Source organism: Cervus elaphus, chromosome 12 (genome assembly GCF_910594005.1).
Source record: "Cervus elaphus chromosome 12, mCerEla1.1, whole genome shotgun sequence".
Lineage (NCBI taxonomy): Eukaryota > Metazoa > Chordata > Mammalia > Artiodactyla > Cervidae > Cervus > Cervus elaphus.
In genome coordinates this window covers 36,607,996-36,628,603 of record NC_057826.1, presented here as the reverse complement: position 1 = coordinate 36,628,603, position 20,608 = coordinate 36,607,996, and the positions used below count along the sequence as shown (strand labels likewise).

The 20,608-nt window shown below is 39.9% G+C and overlaps 1 protein-coding gene across 2 annotated transcripts in view; it reads right to left on the bottom strand.

Moving 5' to 3' along the window:
• Positions 1 to 16,460: 16,460 nt before the first annotated feature.
• Positions 16,461 to 20,608, bottom strand: part of SLC28A2 (solute carrier family 28 member 2) — a 57,667-nt gene continuing 53,519 nt past the window's right edge. For both annotated transcript variants that reach the window (XM_043920934.1, XM_043920935.1), the window contains exon 18: positions 16,461 to 18,099. In XM_043920934.1, the coding sequence (XP_043776869.1) occupies positions 17,979 to 18,099 (121 nt within the window). In that variant the 3' untranslated portion in view covers positions 16,461 to 17,978. The remainder of the gene's footprint in view (positions 18,100 to 20,608) is intronic.

Genomic DNA, 20,608 nt, shown 5'->3' with positions numbered 1-20,608 from the left:
GAGAAGGATAATGACTGTAGGAAATTTATCATTCTCAGTGGACAGATAAGCATGATGCTTTTGAAATTTTAATAGATCTCCTGCAAGCACTTGTTTTATGTTTAGATGGTATCCATGGTGACACAAATTTGAGATGAAATAACAGTCTAGCTGGCCGAGCATTTGTCCTTGCAGTATATCAACAAGTTTTCATTTCATATTTATCACGGTTGTCCTTTGAAGTGTCGTATCTCAACCTTTTTAAAAAAGTCCTATCATTTTCAACAGTCTTTGGAGAAAATCTCCAGAGGGCAAATCTTTGATGTTTTCTTTGCAGTTAGCAGGATGACTGCAGCATTGCATTCACTAATGAGGTGATGGAAAATATTAAAACTTAGCATGGATTTTGGTTTGAGGAAGCCATAGATTTGATAACCAAACTTAACACTCAAATGAAACTTCTTTGGAAATTCCACAGACCTCAGATGGTACAGTGGTAAAGAATCTGCCTGCCAATGCAGGAGACTCAGGAGACCTAGGTTTGATCCCTGGGTTGGGAAGGTCCCCTGGAGTAGGAAATGGCAACATACTCCAGTATTCTTGCCTGGAGAATTCCATGACCAGGAGAGCCTGGCAGGCTATAGCCCATGGGGTTGCAAAGAGTTAGAAGCGACTTAGTGACTAAACAACAACAACAATACATGGAAACACTACTTTACACATTTTATTATTTAGACTGAGTTGTAAGTATGATATTTCCAGACTACCTTCCCCAAATGCTTTGAATGAAAACTTACTCTACAAAAAGCATCCCAGAATTTCACTTTGTTTAAATATCCTGTATCTGTGTTGTTTTAAAAGAACTTACAACACAAGTCTGCCTTTTAGACACAGCATCACTTTTCCCTTACTGATCACCTCAGGCAGACATTCAAGGGGGATTTTTCACAGGACTTTAGACATGTTACATGTCATTTCCCCCAAAAGTTTATTACATAAAAAGCTTTGGATCAGGAAAACAAGAATCACACAAGTAAAGAGAAATAAGGACAGATTCCTGAAAATCCAGAATACAGGCCACACCACAGAAACGACATAATCTAATGGGTGGGAAAGAAGGAAAGACCAGGAGCAAGAGACTCAGCTTTCAGGAGAATGCTACTCCTCTGCCAGCAGAGGCTCCTGCTCTTTAACAACAGTTGTTAACAAATCTTTAGGCAGTGGGGGTGTCAGATTTTTTAGCTAGGAGACACTTATGGGTAGCAACCTGGCCTGAAGGGAAGCTAAACAATTTGTCAAAGGGAAGCCAAGCCCTCTGGGTAGTTATCACACTGTTTTTAACTTCGAATGCAAGTTATATAACAATAAAAACAACATGTGTTTTCTGAGAATGCTCTTATGTATAATTTATAAACTTTTTTGTTTTTACATATGAATTATGATTCTAGAGGGGGTTGTGGGTTTTCTGCAAATAGGTGAGGGGAGCTAAAGCTGTCCTAGGCTGCTCCTTCACGGCCACAAGTCTAAAAAGCACTGTTCTGAACTGTATGAAAGCACGGGGACTTCCCTGGTGGTCCAGTGGTTAAGAATCCACCTTGCAATGCAAGGGACGTGATTCAAACCCTGGTCAAGGAACAAAGATCTCACATGCCGGAGGGCAACTAAGCCTTCGAGCCATAACTACTGAGCCCACGCGCCACAATGAAGAGCACTTGTGCCGAAACTGAGACCTAATGCAGCCAAAAATAAATAAATAAATACTAAAAACAAAACAAAAAAACAAAGGTGCAAAGAGTGAATCAGAGAAGGTAACTGAGGTAACCTCTGACTCTGGACACAGTACAGAACTACTCAACCTCCAGGTTACAAATGAAAACACTGATGGTCAGGGCTAAGTTGATTTTAAAATTCTGTCTTAACAGAAGTGATGATGATGGCAAAATATTCCCATGGAGGGAGGTTATAGGAACAAGGAAGGAGATGTGTCTTTTCCTAACACCTGGTGATGTGGTCCTAAGCCATAAAGAGTCTGGAGGGGCATCTCCTCCCATGTAATAGCTTTTTGGGAAACAAATAATCTGAGCTATTTCAAGTACTGTGGCAAGTTCAACTAGGATTTGGAGGCTCAGGAAAAAATCCAGATGGAGTAGCTTCAATTCAACACAAATTTACTGAATACATATGTATCAGGTACTATGCTGGGGACATATAAGACAAAGGTCTCTATCCTCAGAGTCAAAGGAAGAATTTTTCATCTCTGAAATCCCAGAATCACATTCAGGAACTTACCTGTACAGACTAGCTCAAGGACCCAGCAAAACAACTTGCCTTGCATTTTCTAGAAGCTGGCTGTCTTTGAGACTGTGCACCATTTCTGAACAGAGTACAAAAAGTAAAATCTAAAAGATGCTCTGGCCTGTTCTCCTTTAACACAAATGCCTAACTCATGGGGAAAAAACCACACTGCAAATTTAAGCTGATTTTGCTCTTGCTCCATGGGGGACTGAGTTAGAGCAATTTTTAACTTAATGCACGCCAACTGTGAGCCAATTTAAAACAAATATGCCAGACCAAGCCATTCTATTGGGCAGGAATCAGAGCAAAGCCCATCCTAGCCTAGATCAGGGACATCCACCAAAACCTGAATGCCTGAGGAGAAAGACTAATTTAACAAATGTTCCTCAATGAATTTTTTATTCTAACCACCATCCCCTCCTCCAAAACCTCTTTCTCTCCACGCTTTCTCCACCTGAGAAAATGGCAACCCATCCACCCAGCCAAGCCACATGTTGACACATGGCCAAGTCCAGACCATGACCAAGTCCTGTCAACTCTACCCACCAATATATCTTAAACTCACTTACTTTTCTGTCTCCTACCATCACCACAACCGAAGTGACCAGTATCTCCCACCCAGACAACTGCAATAGCTTCCTAGCTGCTGTGCTTGCTTCTACCCTGACCTCTGTCAAATTCCTCAGATACATATATGATTTAACTTGAATTGTTTATTGGATATTTCTCCCCTCAGAACGTAAGCTCTATGAAGACAAAGACCCGATCTGTTTTGTTTTTTTAAAACACTGGGGTATTCCTGATGCCTACCTCAGTACCTGGCATACAGTAGGCATCAATAAAACTTGAGAGAATAAATGAATGCTTTGTAATCCCTGCAATAGACAGAAGTCTCCTGTCCACCCAGAAAAGTAAGGCTTGGAATCCATTCTCTTAAGGGTCTTTTCTCCCTTTCAAAGCCACATGAGCCATTCCTCAATGAGAATTGAGACTTTTTTCTTCCTTCAGGCTGATTGTATGGTAACCTTTTAGCAGAGTCTTTTAGGAAGAAATCACAGTTCTGAAAGACTCCAAAATAAGCCTACATCTTTCTAATGCTGTGGAAAGAGATGATATTTTATGAAGGAAAACAAACAAAAAAACCAACTTAAACCTTTTGAGGCACTACTGCCATCTGGTGGCAACAGTATTAATCTGCAAGCAAGCAACAACCGCCCTACCCCACCTTCATCTTCTGATTGTCTCCTACTTTTCCGAAATTTAACAATGGGTTCTAACTTTGGAATAAAGTTCCTTTGATCCATCATACCTTCTGTTCTGGAAATGTACATGCTTCATTTCTAGGCCATTTTATTGAATTATTTCTTTGATATTTTTCTCCCCATCATTTTCTCTTTTGAGATTTCTTATAATTTGGATGTTGGATCTCATGAACCGGCTTTTAACTTTCTTATCCTTTTCGTCCCATTTCCATCCTTTCTCCTTTTTCTTTTGTACTAGTTTTTTTTAGAGGTGATGTGTTTGGCTCTGGCAAAATATCCCCCAAAACAACCTTTGACAAAACAAAGCTGAGTTTATCCTTACTGAAGGAGAGCACAAACTTGATGGAGTCTTAGCCCCCTGAGGTATTCCTGAGATTTTGCAATCTGGTTTAAGGCAGGTCCGTCGATGCCAGAGCTTGATTAGGATTGGAAAAGGGTTAACAGTTTAGGGTTGGGGGTCCCAGCTAGGAAGGGTTTTGAGATGGAGGTTTCAAAGAGTCTAGAGGAGTAAGCTGTTGCTTGATGCTATCTACTGGTAAGCTCAGCATTTACATGGGTTTGGGGGGAGGAAACTCCTGGAATAAACAATATTATTTATATCTTTCATTGCCTCCTGAAAAAGTTCCCTGTAATAATAAACTTATACTTGTAATAAGTGGAATGAAACAAAAAATAAATACTGTAAACAGTAAGCTGTGTGGGTACAGATGGTTTCAGTTATCAGGGGTCTCTATCTTATTTTCCTTCCTTTCTGTTGAATTTTTCACTTCTACCACAGTATTTTCAATTTATAAGAGTCTTTCTTCTTCTGAAAGCTCCTTTTAAAAGTCTTTTTTCTTTGAGGGGACAAGATATCTTCAAGGACAGATAATAGAATTTTTTAAAACAAGTTTTCCTGCCAGCTTCATGGCCTTAACGTCTTCTGGGTTTCTTTTGGTGTCTGTCATTCACACTGGGGCTTTCCTTGACTGCGGGTGAGCTTGGGCTGTATATGAGGTGCAAGGAGCCCAGCGGCAGGGCAAGGCAGGGCAAGGCAAGGTAGGAGGCTGGGCTCGTCAGTGTAGGCTGATCATATAGGATTGCAGGGTTTTGCCCCTCTTGGGCTCAAAGGTTTTCCCACTGAGGAATTATCCAATCGCCTGTGGGTCAAGGAGAGTGTGGAGCAAGCGTGGTTGCCAGCGTTCTCAGAGTTGAGTTGCAGAAAGGGGCTGAGACATCTAACACCGACATTAACTTAGTTCCCATTTTCAGTACAGTATTCCTGTACTAGCTATGCTTTTTGTTTGTTTCACTCACACTCTCTCTTTCAGGGACATCTGGTACTGCCACCACCTAATCTTTCCTAGGGGTTCTAAAAATTGGCTTGTGAAACTTCCCTGTTGTAAGAGCCCACCTGCCAATGAGAGGACACGGGTTCAACCCCTAGTCTGGGAAGATTCCACATGCCGCGGAGCAACAAAGCATGTGCCACAACTACTAAGCCCATGCTCTAGAGCCTGTGATCCGCAACGAACAGTAGCCCCCACTTGCCACACCTAGAGAAAACCCAAGTGCAAGAATGAAGACCCAGCACAAACAAAACTTTTAAATCTAAATAACTAAAATAAATTAATTAATTAAAATAAAAAGTGGCTTACTATGGCGTCCTCCACTAATAGTTTAGGGAATCATTACTCTGCTAAGTCAGTTTCCACAAAATGTGGTTGCTGTCATCTGCTTACCCAGGTTCTTTGTCTTGTGGGTTTATACATTTTTAACTTACTGTGCTTTTAGAAGACTTGGGATAGGCAGCAGAGATAAATGAATAGTGTTCATTCAACTCCATTTAACTAGGAATCTGCATTATATTCCTAAGGTCCCCTCCAACTCTAAATTCTATGATTTTTAGTACATTTTCATTAAAGCAAGAGTGAACATATTTGGGAATAATTCTGAAGCAAGAACAACTTAGGATTCTCGTGTCCAAATGTATTAGGAGAAGAGAGGGAAAAATAAAAGAAGAGAGGGAATTTGTTTTTTTTTCCTCCCAATAATCAATTTGGGAAGGCTTCATGGAAAAGGCAAAATTTATGGAACTATTTATATGATAAAAAATTCACATTTTAACATGAAGTAGATGAAAAAAATAATTTAATAACTAAACCTGAGAACTTACTTATTTATACATTTTAAGAACAGCAGAGGTAAAATAAAAAAGAAGTTGGGGGAGCCTACAGCAATCTTATTTTCAATCCAGAATGCAACAAAATGAGAGAGGAAAAGACAAAAAACCAAAATAAAACCCAAACACAGAAGCTATTTAAAGAAATGGAAAAGCCAATCTTCTAAAATTCATAGGGAAATGCAAGGGGCCTTGATCAGCCAAAACAATACTGAGAGAGAAGGACAAAGTTGGAGGTCTCACTCCCAATTTCCAAACTTATTATATGGCTATGTGCTAAGTCACTTCAGTGTCTGATTCTGTGCGACCCTATGGACTGTAGCCTGCCAGGCTCCTCTGTCCACGGGATTCTCCAGGCAAGAATCCTGGAGTGGGTTGCCATTTCCTTCTCCAGGGGATCTTCCTGAGCTAGGTATCCAACCCGCATCTCTTGCATCTCCTGCACTGGCAGGTGGGTTCTTTACCACTAGTGCCACCTAACCTAAAACAGTGTGGTCTTGGCATAAGGATAGATATATAGACCAACAATATAACTGAGAGTCCAGAAATAAATCCATACATCTATGGCCAAAAGATTTTCAACAAGATGCCAAGATGATTCAACAAGGAAAGAATAATTTCTTTCATAAATGTTGCTGGGACCAATGGATACCCACACTCCTACTTCGTAAAATATCTCAAAAATTAATTCAAAATGGATCAACAGCCTAAACAAAAGAGCTAAAACTATGCTTCATAACTATCTCACACACACATATACACATGCACAAGTTTCACACTGACCTCTGCTCTAGCAACATGAAACACAAACACTTCATATTCTCTCATGGTTCAGTACCATTTTGTATATTCCCTGCCCCACCCCTGGAATCAGTCGTTTTTTTTCAAGGACTCCTGGTATGTTAGAGAAGGGTGGTATTTGGAAACCAAGATCTGGCTACTAGATGTGCTTATTGCTGCTACTAGGGCATCACTGCTTCCAGATTTTTTTCAGAGGACAGAGCTGGGAAGTCTATGAATATAAGTAGGTGTGTATCTATGAATTCATACTAATACTTTCAACACCAATACAACACCTCAGGGTTCTTTTGAACTTTGCCTCTTTCTATGTTTCCTTCTCCAATGGTGAGAAATCTGGCTCTCATAATCCCAAATATATTATTTGCTCAATCGACTTTCTTATTTGCTCAATGGAAACAGCCTCCCAGCCCTGTTGTGTGTCTCCTCACCTTGCTCTTGAACACCAGGAGGCACAACAAAGCGCTCTGCACAGTGCCTTCCTCTCCACGTTGGTGTGTGTGTCCTGGGGTGCAGGACAGCTGCCACAGCACCTCCATGCCGCTCACCCCCACATGCCTCCACCTCACTGCCTCCATGCTGGGGAAGAAAGAAAACAAAATGAAAGAGAAGATTGAGGGCTGGGGATTGAAAGAGAATGACAGACATTCTCTCATTAAAAATAATATATATCTAGCTCAGGACCTCCCTGGTGGTCCAGTGGCTAAGACTCCAACTTCCCAATGCAGGGGGCCCAGGTTCAATTCCTAGTCAGGGAACTAGGTCCCACATGCCCCAACTAAGAGTTCATATGATGCAACTAAAGATCCCACATGCGTCAACTAAAACCTGGCTTAGCCAAATAAATAAATGTATTTCTTTTGAAGAAAAGCTATGACAAACTAGACAGCATACTGAAAAGCAGAGACATTACTTTCCCGACAAAGGTCCGTATAGTTAAAACTATGGTTTTTCTAGTAGTCATGTATGGATGTGAGAGTTGGACCATGAAGAAGGCTGACAGTCGAAGAATTGATGCTTTAGAACTTGAGAGTCCCTTGGACTGCAAGAAGATCAAACCAGTCATTCCTAAAGGAAATCAGTCCAGAATATTCATTGGAAGGACTAATGCTGAGGCTGAAACTCCAATACTTTGGCCACCTGATGTGAAGAACTGACTCATTGGAAAAGGTCCTGATGCTGAGAAAGATTGAAGGCAGGGGGGGAAGGGGACGACAGAGGATGAGACGGTTGGATGGCATCATGGACTCAACGGACCTGAGTTTGAGGAAGCTCCCGGAATTGGTGAGGAACAGGGAAGCCTGGCATGCTGCAGTCCATAGGGTCACAGAGTCAGACACCATTGAGTGACTGAACTGATTTCTTTTAAATTTCAGATAAACAGCAAAAAAAAGTATTTAGTATAAATACATCCCCAATATTGCATGTGACATACTTTAACCCCTCAAATTGATTGTTCACCTAAAAACTGGGCACTTTGTATTTTTATTTACTCAATCCGGCAACCATATGACCAGATTGTGAAAGGTTTTAATAAACATAAGAATTCAGACTTCATTCCATAGCTAACAAGGATCCATGAAGACTGTAGCACAAAGAAGTGGCCATAGTAAAATGGTATTTGAGACCAGCCAGAAGACAACATGATGGACATGAAGTTTTAGCAAGCTCCAGGAGTTGAAGATGGATATGAATTTGAGCAAGCTCCAGGAGTTGGTGATGGACAGGGAAGCCTGGCATGCTGCAGTCCATGGGGTCGCAAAGAGTTGGACATGACTGAGCAACTGAACTGAACTGAACTAAGAAGACAACAGCAACTGTCCTGGTAGGAAATTCTGAGCTATCAGACAAGGATGGTAGAAGGAAAGGAAAAGGGTAAGATCTTGTGACTGGTTACAACTAGGCAGATGAAGAATGAGGAGAAATCCAATACAACAGGTGTTTAGTCTGGATGTCTAGAAGAATGACAGAGCTACTGATGCAAAGAGACAGGTCTGGAGGAGGGACTGCTTTGGGAAGAAACAAAACTAGGCTTTGAGATGTTGCTTGTATATCCAAGTGAATGTTAAAACAGGAAAAAATAAGTTACCTCTTCTTCAGTACTTTCTCCCAGGCACTGCAAAGATGGGATGTTACTCCTTATCCTCACAGCCACCTTGTGGGGGAGGTATTATCACAATTTTCTTATGGACAAAACCGATGTCACCGGCAGGTGGCAGAGTTAGGATTTAAAGTCCCAGGTCACCTAACTAAAGTCTGGGTTTATTTCCTCTACTCCACACTGCCTGGGATTAGAGATATAGAAGCAGAACTCCAGAGTAGTCACGTTCTCTTGCTCCATCAACACCTTGTTTAAACCCTTGGCTATCACTTCCCCTCCCAGTACCCTCTGTGAAAATGTCCTCCCAATGATGCAGTCATTGATGGTGATCACTTAGACTTCTGATGGCGGTCTTTGGGGTCCAAAGACTACACAGAGGCAGAGAAGAAAGGGACAGAAAGAGTGGTCCGTTCTTCAGCTCTACAGCTACATTTCCCCCTCAGTTCTGGAATATAGTCTCTTAAAGTTTTTCACAAATATGGGACTTTCTTTTCTAAAACCACACCTTTCTAAAGAAACTCAAAACTTGATCATTGGTTCTAGCTGATGTATAAGCTTGTTGTTACCTCATTTTTCTCTTGCTCCCCATCCCTGACACCTTGGCCCCAAACTCCTACCAAAACAGCGTAAGTCCTTGTGCATGTCATTTCACGTGTGAGGTTTACCAAAGTCATCCTGTTCCCACCGATTCTCTGAAGTGCCACTGGACTTCTCTGACAGTGCAGTGGTTAAGACTCCCTGCTCCCAACACAGGGGGCACAGGTTTGATCCCTGGTCGGGAACTAAGGTCCCATGTGCCATGTGTTGTGACCAAACGATTTTTAAAAATTAACAAAACAGTTCTAGTATTAGTGCTTTTTAACATAGAGTCCTAAGAAAACAAAGCTTGAAGCAGAAGATTATGTACTGAAGCTTTGTTGATGGGTGGAATTCTAAGGAAGAAAGTGTAAGAGAACAAAGAAGTGAGGTAGGGAAAAAGTGAAAACAACATAAAGGATGTGTTACCAAGATGGCCATAGCTTCACTGCAAAGCTGAAGCTAACCATGGCATCATGTCTCCAGGGAGGGAGCACTTATGAAGTCACTATTTCTTAGAACAGCCCATCACACAGGAGAAAGAGTGAGCAATGCTGACTCATTTCATCTCCTGTCTCTCATGGGCTAAGTTTTATCCATCCCCAGACAGAACTCCCATATACGTCTGGATTATATTACTCAACCCCCACCCCACCCCTCCCAGGTACCTTCTTGGGAAGCCAGAGCCTCTGCAGTCCATTCTAGCCAAATTCCAGGTTCTTCAGTTCTTCCTCTCAGTCAGTACTACCTGTGGGGAACCCTCAGTTTGTGGGGGCTAGACGGGAGCAGGGGCTGTTGCTTTATGACTGTAGGATAACTGATAGGGTTTCTGTGAGAACTCAGTCAAGTAATACCCCAGTGCCTGGCATTCAGTATGCACTCAGCAAATGTTAGCTATTCTTATTAATAGTAATTAAGTGAAACTTTAGTGTATGATTGTCTTGTGATCTGTACACTGCTATGAACATCCTCCTCCAGTCCCTCCCTCTTCTCTAAGCCTTTGTTAGGCACCACGGGACTCAGTCATCACTCTGATACAGACACATCTGAGTGGTTCAACAACGCCATGGGCAGTGGTCCACGGAAGCGGGGGACAGTCAAGCAGTCAAATGGATTTGCAACAAATTGACAACAGTGGTAGCCACTGACCAGGCAACACAGAGCTATGCAATGCAGCTGAGTATCTTACCTTTAAAAAAAATATAACTAGCAATAATGCTTTTCATTGTTTCACCACCTTAAAAAATTATTTTAAACATTTAACTTGTCTCTGAAATCCACTAAGGAAATAAATTGGTTTTTTTGTTTTGTTTATAAATCATAGCCATGTAGCTGAAGGATAATTTGCCCATTCATGGAGTCATAAATTTGCTTCTGAAACCATGAATACAGGAGACCTCAAATGTCAATTGAATATCTGAAGGATAATACTTTCTTTGGGAAATTTGCTACATGATCCTCTAAGCTTGGTTAATCATAAATAAATATCCTTCACTTAATGATTAATTCAAATCTTAAGTCTTGTCGCTGTGGAAAAGAGGGCTTCCTTCCCTATGTTTTCTTTATGAGACACTCACTGCCATGGACATAATGCTTGCTTCCCTTGATGGAACAACAGCTCTTGACAAATGGAAATATGATTTCAGCAAAGAAATTGCTGTTCTATGTGTTAAAAATGGCTTCAATATTCTGTTTTGATTCCTGCTTAAAATATATGGAAAGTATTTTTATAGTCAAGGTAAATCTATGTGATGAATGTGATAGACATGAGCCTTGAAACAGTCAAAAGTGAATTTGGGGCTTTCATAAAATATGCGTTTATTCTTCTGGATATAAGAGTTGAGCTTTTAAAAATAAAAACTGATAGAAGTTATGATCTAATAAAAAATGTAAGTTGTAACACGGGTGGTTTCTAATAAATTTCCTAAATCATGCTTTTCTTAGTGATGATAACAAGTGTTTATCGTGAGTGTCTGGTACTTGTTTGAAACCGTTTGATGGCCTAGTTGCCCCTGTTCCTGGATCTACATCACCTCCATTACCTGAAAACAGCTTTGGCGCCATCATTTCTGATCTTTGGTCTTGTACCTTAAATGTGGTACCCTCAAGCCACCCTCAGTAACTACCAGCCAGAACTAACATAGTCCTTTGCCCCATCCTTCTGAGACTACCTTTGGCCTCAGGAGAGGAGTTGGGGCACGCACAGGACATGAAGCCAGGTGCCATTGAAGTTGCAGAGAGATATAAGAAACATGTGGTAGAGTTATGCAGAAAGTATTGAACTTAAAGTTGAAAGACAGGAAAGAGAAATAAAGTCAGGGAATCAAGGAGAGAACATTCCTTAAACATCTCTGTGTTTCGAGGCCTTAAAGTTAGGAAATTTAATCCCCACAACAACCCTGTAATGAAGTCATTAATCTTCATTAGTATGACTGTGAGAACAGTGGCTCTGAGAGTTTAGAGGTACCTCTTTCAAAGTCACTGAGCTATAGATTTCTTAGGGAAAGCCTGTAGATCTCTGTGGTCACTGTGTACATGGATGAGTGGCATGAGACAGTGGTAAGAAGGAGATTGGATGAATTTCTACTCAGCTATTTTTAAAAAAGTGAAATTTTGCCATTTGCAACAACATGGATGGACCTGGAGGGTATCATGCTTAGTGAAATAAGTCTGACAGAGAAAGACAAATACTGAATGTTATCACTTACACATAGACTCTAAAAAATAAAACAAACTAGTGAATATAACAAAAAGAAAAGGACTCAAAGATATAGAGAATAAACTAGTAGGGGGAGGGACAGGATAGGGACCGGCCATTAAAAGGTACAAACTACGATGCATAAAGTGAATAAGCTACAAGGATATATTATATACAAGGAATATAGCCAATGTTTACTTGTTATTTACTGATTTTTTTATTTTTGGCTGTGCTGGGTCTTTATTGCTACTCACAGTCTTTCTCTAGTGGTGCCAAGCAAGGGCTTACTCTCTAGTTGCAGTACCCAGGCTTCTTCTTATGGCGGCTTACTTACCTTGCTGTGGAGCACGGGCTTTAGGGAGTGCAGGCTCAGCAGTTGCAGGACGTGGACTCAGTTGTCCTGCGGTATGTGGGATCTTAGTTTCCAGACCAGAGATCAAACCCACGCCCCCTGCATTGGCAGGCAGATTCTTAGCCACTGAACCACAAGGGAAGTCCCAGCCAATATTTTCTATTAACCATATGTGGAGTATAAAGTATAAAAATTTTGAATCACTATGTTATACACCTAAAACACCTAAAATATAATATTGCAAATCAACTGTATCTCAATTTTTTTTAAAGACAGGAAAAAAAAGAGATTGGAAAGCTAAATGTCACCCATATAGTGAAGAGCCTTATTACACTATGTCTTTTCACTAAACTATGCTGGCTGAGGTACTTGCTAGCTCTGTAACCAAGGGCAAGTGTGCTTAACCTCTCTGTGCCTGAGTTTCCTTGTTTTAAAATAGAAGGGAGAAGAGTGATGTATCATACATACCACAAAAAGTTTTGTTAGTTCCAATGAACTCGTTAAAAAAAAAAAAAGAAATTCATAAGCAGAAATATGCCATACAAACTCAACTCAGTTCTCCTCTCTAGATGCAAAATTTCACAGTCCAGCTGTGAAATTTCACAGTCCAGGAGGACATAACATAAACACAACTTACAGAGAATAATCACAGCAGTGTAACTCAAGGTTTAACTGTCTTGGTATCTCAAAAGTCCTCCAGCCTACTGGAGAATACCCCAGTTGCCACAATTTAATAGAAATGGTCTTGAACTCCCATCCTATATAAAATGAGAAAACCCAGCATTGTTTCCAATGTTTCTGAGCTTCCTTGGACTATTTCTCTCCTTATAATTTACAGCTCTGTTTTACTCCTGATGATTGCTCTCTCTCTGCTGACTCAAATGCTTATACCACACCATTTGTACTAGATACCATCTGGATTCTTGAAGTGATCAAAATACCACTGGCACCAGATCGTATATAGAGCAGATTTTTACTACAGATTTGGGGGCAAAGTTTGTGGGGTTAAATATTAAGTATCCCTGTTCCTAAATGACCTTTGAAGTTTTCTCCCTGTAAATTCCTCACTGGACATCTATTCACAAACTAACCAGCATCATTCTGCTCCATTTTTATTTTCTTTTGATTTCACTTTCTACCTGCTACCCATACCCTTGCCAAACCTATTATACATATATAATATACATATACATATATATTATACATATTGCAAAAATAACAACACTGTACCAGGCAGTATAAGGGCTTTATGTATGTTCTTTCATATAACAGACACTTTCTCTCCCTGTGTTTGGCCCCTAGGTATCCAGGCCAAAACCCTTGGAGCTTCATCTTTTTTGTCTCAACAAATATTAAATGCATTTTTTGCTTGCTTGTTTGTTTCATTTTGCTAGAATAATGCTAGCTCCTAGAGCTTTGGTAACAAATAAACAGACTTAGTCTCTGACATCATGGAACTCCATATTCAAAGAGATGAAAAAGTAAAGACAATTCTGTTTTGAGAGACTTGTCAAAAACCTTGAGGTTTTTATAATAACCATTTTTATACGTGCTGTAATAGATGACAACAAAAAGACAAATAGCAAAATAAGACAAAAATACAAAGGATGCCACACAGCAGGATATGATGGGCACACAAGTCTTTCAGAAATAATAAATATTAATACTTTAGAAGCTGCTGAGATCATCTGAGTTAAACTGGTGGACCCTGAGGTACTAGATTAGAGAGGTAAGGAAGGTAGGGAGGGCTGGGATAGGATGAAAATAGACATAGTGTTTGAGACTCTGGGATCAAATCATGATTCTTTCACTTACTATGTGACTCTAGGGAGCAACTCAATCTAAGTGTGTATTTCCTCCTTTGGAAAACTGTGATAACAACAGTAACTGTCTTAAAGGATTGTTTTAGGAATTAAATGGGGGGCGGGGAGCAGGGGGAGGGTTTGGGGGAGGGTACACACCAATCTCATTAAGCAATGCCAGAAGCCTGATAAATGCCAAGCAAATGTTCATGTACAAAGGAGCAAATGCTCTGCATTTAAGATCCTTATACTTTCACTTCTTATGTAGTTTTTTAATATACATTATTATTTCAAAATTTCTAGCAATTTATAAAGTGGATATGATTATCATCATCTTCATTAAGCAGAATTGGAAGTTGGGCTTTTCAGATATTAAGAACTTGTATAGGACTTGAAAGGGACTCAGGCCAGGCCTCTGAATCCAGATCTTCTGGCTCCTAATCTTTTCCTTCCTGTCTTAAAAGTCAGTTATTCCCACAGAATATGGGAATATTTAAATGTTTAAATGTTTGACAACCAATACCTTAGGCAAAGACTCACCAAGAGTAGGTCAGGCATGCAAAGGAGATTCAGAAGTGGGAGTCAAACACAAACTGTCTACCTCAGCTGTTGTTGCTGTTCGGTAACTAAGTCATAGTCCTACTCAGTTAGGCCTTTAGAAATAATTGGTCAAATATAAGTCAACCTAAATGTCCACAAATAGGGTACCTCCTTACATGGTATACCAGGTAGCCAAGAAAATGAATGAGGTAGATCCATGTGTACTGATCTAGAAAGATGCACACACAAAAAAATTTAAATGGCAGGCGGTGGAATGATATACACAATGGAGGCTTTACGGTACAGTGTTTGAGAGAACAGATTCTACTCTTTGGGTGACCCATTCTGCCACTCTCCTTTCCTCATTTCCACATCCTAACCAGCCCCTTCCATAACCTCCATTTCTCCTGGTCCTCCCGATCTTTTCTCTTGCCCACCCTTTCTCAGCCTCCTCTCTCCTCTCTGCCTGGGGCTCCTTAACTGGGGATGGAAGCTGTCAAGCATGTGCTCCGTGGCATCTCCCAGAATACCAAGTAGGCATGTTTGCACACCCCACCACCCCCCAGGACACAGCCCAAGAGCAACTGGTCCCTGCCTTGTGCCTCAGGGTTGACCAGCACTTCACACACAACCTGGGTCCTCCCGATCTTTTCTCTTGCCCACCCTTCCTCAGCCTCCTCTCTCCTCTCTGCCTGGGGCTCCTTAACTGGGGATGGAAGCTGGGAGACGGTTGTGAAAATTGTCAAGCATGTGCTCCATGGCATCTCCCAGAACACCAAGTAGGCATGTTTGCACACCCCACCACCCCCCAGGACAGAGCCCAAGAGCAACTGGTCCCTGCCTTGTGCCTCAGGGTTGACCAGCACTTCACACACAACTTGGGCCCGCCCAACCTGCTTCCACCTTCATCAGTTCAGTTCAGTCACTCAGTCGTGTCCGACTCTTTGTGACCCCTGGTCACTGCTGCGCTACTGTGAGAGTGCCTCTCGGCCTCAAGAGGCGGCATTGCATTTGTCCCAATCCCATTCAGTCCTCACTTTTCCTGTTCGTTCTTCCTGCTTGTGAGACTCTTCTGCTGATGGTGTTGTCACACTTACTGCTGTTACAGCGCAGCCCTCTTACGTGCCAGAGTGTAGATCAAATTCACTTCAAACAGGAGACAGAATGAGAAAGCCGGCATGAGTTTGAGTAAACTCCGGGAGTTTGTGATGGACAGGGAGGCCTGGCGTGCTGCAATTCATGGGGTCGCAGAGAGTCGGACACGACTGAGCGACTGAACGGAACTGAACCCCTGAAAGAAGATAAAGAGAGCCCTCCATCCCAGACCCTTCCTTGTGTGAACTAAATTTGGCACAGAACGCAGTAAATCCCTGGTTGTGAATTCAGCTTCTTAAATGGTAATGATAGTAGCCATGATTTTCGTTTTTTGAATGTTGAGTTTTAAGCCAGATTTTTCACTCTCCTCTTTCACCCTCATCAAGAGGCTCTTTAGTTCCTCTTCACTTTCTGCCATTAGTGGTATCATTTGCATATCTGAGGTTGTTGATATTTCTCCCAGCAATCTTGATTTTAGCTTGTGCTTCATCCAGCCCAGCATTTCGCAGGATGTACTCTGTAGAGAAGCTAAATAAGCAGAGTAACATACAGCTTTGTCATACTTCTTTCCCAATTTTGAACCAGTCCTTGTTCTATGTCCAGTTCTAACTGATGCTTCTTAACTCTCGTACAGGTTTCTCAGGAGACAGGTAAGGTGGTCTGGTACTTACAAAAAATAAGGAAGAGAAGATAAGAACGGAAGGAAGGCCAAGAGGTTCTGAGCTCAGATAATTGTGAAGTGGAAGAAGGCAGATTCGCTAAGGGGAGTTACAAATGGTATTTATATTTATTTACATACATATATATACACACACATATATATAATTTATTGAGGGGAAATTCACATAATATAAAATTATCCATTTGAAAGTTAACAAACCAGTGACATTTAGTACATTCACAATGTTGTGTAACCACCATTTCTATCTAGTTCCAAAACATTTCCATCATTCCACAGTAAAACCGCATACTCGTTAAGCAGTAAATCCCTGCTCCTCCTCCCCCCACCTCCCCTTGGCAACCACCAATCTGTGTTCTGTCTCCATGGATCTATCTATGCTGAATATTTCATATAAAGGGAATCATACAAAATAGAATGATATAATAATAAGCCTTTGTGTCTGGCTTCTTTGTCTTAGCATAATGTTTTCTAGGTTCATCCATGTACGATATATCAGTACTTCATGATTTTTATGACTGGATAAAATTCCATTGTATGTACATAACACTATTTGTTTATCCATTCAACTGCTGATAGACATTTGGACTGTTTCCTTTTGACTATTGTGAATAGTGCTACTGTGGGCATGCATGTGCATGTACTTGTTTGAACACACGTGTTCAATTCTTTTGGGTATACCAAGGAATAGAATTGTGGGGCCATATGGTTATTTTATGTTTAAATTTTTGAGGAACTCCTACATTCTTCTGAAACTCTTCCTTAAGGCTATAATATTATAAATAATATTAGATATAAGAAATATTCTAAGTCAGAGTGTCTCAACTTGAGCACTGTTGACATTTGGGGCCAGAGAATTCTTTGTTGTGGAGGCTGACCCGTGCACACTAGAATGTTTAGCAGCATTTCTGGCCTCTACGCAATAGAAGACATCAGTAGCATCCCCCCAGTTGTGACAATTAATTATACCTCAAGACAATGACAAATGTCCTCTGGAAGGAAAAAGTGTCATCTCCCTTGCAAACCATCATTTTAGAAGAGTCAGTAAACTTGAAGCAAAATGGCACTAAAGCAGAATACTAAAACAAAATAAGGGCCTCTAAGAAACAGACATTCCTTGTAAGTCTGCATACAGGAAATATTACTATGTAATGATTTTAAGGAGTTTTCAGGTTTACAAATGTGTGACAACCAGAAAAATCTTATCATTCAATATTCATGTAAATTTCATGTATACCTTTAGTACCATAAACCCAGTTCATCCACAGAACTCCAAGAAATACAGCTTTTTACCTCAGTACACATTACATGCCAAATCACATTTAAAGCATACTACATCATATAATTCTTAAGATGGCAACTAGAAGCAAGGTTTGTAAGATATTTTTTGATATGGTAGTATTTATTTTGACTCTAGGTTTAAACAGAGCCCATATGAAATTTCTTGCTTGGTTCAGCTAAATAATGGAAAAATGAGTGCTAATTTTCATTACTGACATATAGTGAACCAAAATGAAAATTTTATGTTTACTGTTAAAGATCAAGGTGCATGAGTTATAGGAATAAGAACTCTGAGTACATAAATACCTTTGCCATCAAAAAGCCATCCAGATTAGGACTTTTACGGAAATGAACCAGCTTTAGACACAGACAGCACTGGTGTAGAGATCACAGCAGTTATAAAGCGCAATAGCACTGAATTCTTTATCTTCCCAGGGACCAGAAAAAGAAGGAGGGTTGTAGGTCCCATTCAGAGAAGTACTGGAATGAAAAACCAGAGAGATACACAGTGGGTCAGATAAAAACAATGCAACAAGATGTATCAGTAAGTTCTACCAAGCAGGTGAAAACAAAAACAGAAGCCTATTAATGAATCCAATCACAATGACCAAGAAAGTAGGACAGATTTAAGTGTATTTTTTATTCATGCCCAAGATAGTACTAGCAAGAAACCCTATACAATGTGTCTGCTTCTGTGCCCAATTCCAATTCCTAACCATAGTCCTTTCCAAACATCACTGAAGGAAAATTTATGCTTTGTAATGTGATTTAGAATTGAATTTATTCAAAAAAGTGAGATGATATTCCAAACCACTTCCCTCTTAAGAAAGGAAAACACTGGGAAGGTCATGTATACACCACTATATTTAAAATGCATAACCAACAAAAACCTATTGTATAGCACATGGAACTCTGCTCAAATTTATGTACCAGTCTGGATGGGAGGAGGGTTTGGGGGAGAATGGATACATGTACATGTATGGCTGAGTCCTTTCCCTGTTCACCTGAAACTGCCACAATACTGTTAATAGGCTATACTCCAATACAAAATAAAAAGTTTAAAGTTTGGAAAAAAAGAAAACAGCTCAGGCTTGGTTGTATATGTATGTGTGTTTCAGCTTTACTGAGGTATAATTAACAAATAAAGTTGTTAATATACAGAAAGTGTACAGTGTGATGAGTTGACATATGCATATATTGTGAAAGGATCCCAACATTGAGTTAATTAACACATCCATCACCTCACATATTTACTTTTGTGTGTGCATGATGAGAACACAAGTTCTACTCTCTTAGCAAATTTCAATTATATGATACAGTATTATTAACTATAGTCACCATGAGATACATTAAATTCTCAGATCTAGTCATCTTATATCTGAAAGTTTGTACTATTATACCAGCTTCTCCCTATCCCCCCAGCCACTAGGCACAGGCAACCACCATTCTGTACGTGCAATTTTTATTTCTTTTTTTTTAGATTTCACATATGAGTGAGACCATGCAGCATTTGTCTTTTTCCGGCTTAATTTGCTTAGTGTAACTGTTCATCCACATTGTTGCAAATACCAGGATTTCCTTCTTTTTTAAGGATGATAACATTCCGCTTTGTACTTCTACAACATTTTACTTATCCATCCATCTGTTAGTGGACACACAGGTCGTTTCAATACCATGGCGACAACAGGAACCATAATAATGCTGCAATGAACATGGGAGTACAGATAATGGCTTTGCTTCCTTTGGATATATATACAGAAATGAGATTTCTGGATAATATGGTACAGTTCTATTTTTAGTTTCTTCAGGAACCTCCAAGCAACTGTATGTACCATTTTACGATTCCACAAACTGTGTAAAAGGGTTTCCGTTTCTCCACATCCTTGCCAGCATTTGTTGTCATTTGTCTTCTTTATGACAGCCACCCTAATAGGTGTAAGGTGATACCTCATTTTGGTTTTATTTGTATTTCCTTGCTAGTTGGTGACATCAAGCACCTTTTCATGTACCTGCTGGCCATTGACCATTTGAGTGACTTTTTTGGAAAAATGTCTATTCAATTCCTCTGCTCATTTTTAAATTGGATTATTTGGGGGTGGTTGCTATCAATCTATATAAGTTCCTTGTATATTTTGTATATTAATTCCTTACTGGATATGTGTTTTGCAAATATTTTCTCCCATTTTGTTAGTTGACCTTTCTTTCTTTATTTATTTATTTTTTTGCTGTGCAGATGCTTTTTTAGTTTGATGAAGTCCCAGTTGGCTCTTTTTTGTTTTTGTTGCTTTCGCTTTTGGTTTCAAATAAAAAAAAAAAACAAAAAAAAACCATTACTAACAAAAACAGAAGTACAGATCAATGGAACAGGACAGAAAGCTCCAGAAATAAATCCACACACCTATGGTCACCTTATCTTTGACAAAGGAGGTAAGAAAACACAATGGAGAAAAGACAGCCTCTTCAATAAGCGGTGCTGGCAAAACTGGACAGCTACATATAAAAGGATGAAATTAGAACATTTCCTAACACCATTCTCAAAAATAAACTCAAAATGGATCAAAGACCTAAATGTAAGGCCAGATACTATAAAACTCTTACAGAAAACATAGGTAGAACACTCTTTGACATAAATCACTGCAAGATACTTTTTGACCCACCTCCTAGAATAATGAAAATAAAAACAGAAATAAATGTGAAATAATTAAACTTAAAAGTTTTTCACAGCAAAGGAAAACTAAACAAGATGAAAAGACAACCCTCAGAGAAATATTTGCAAATGAAACAACTGACAAAGGATTAATCTCCAAAATATACACGCAGCTCATATAGCTCAATATCAAACTAACAAACAACCCAATCAAAAAATGGATGAAAGATCTAAACAGACATTTCTCCAAAGAAGGTATACAAATGGCCAACAAACACATGAAGAGATGCTCAACATCACTAATTATTAGAGAAATACAAATCAAAACCACAGCACGTTAAC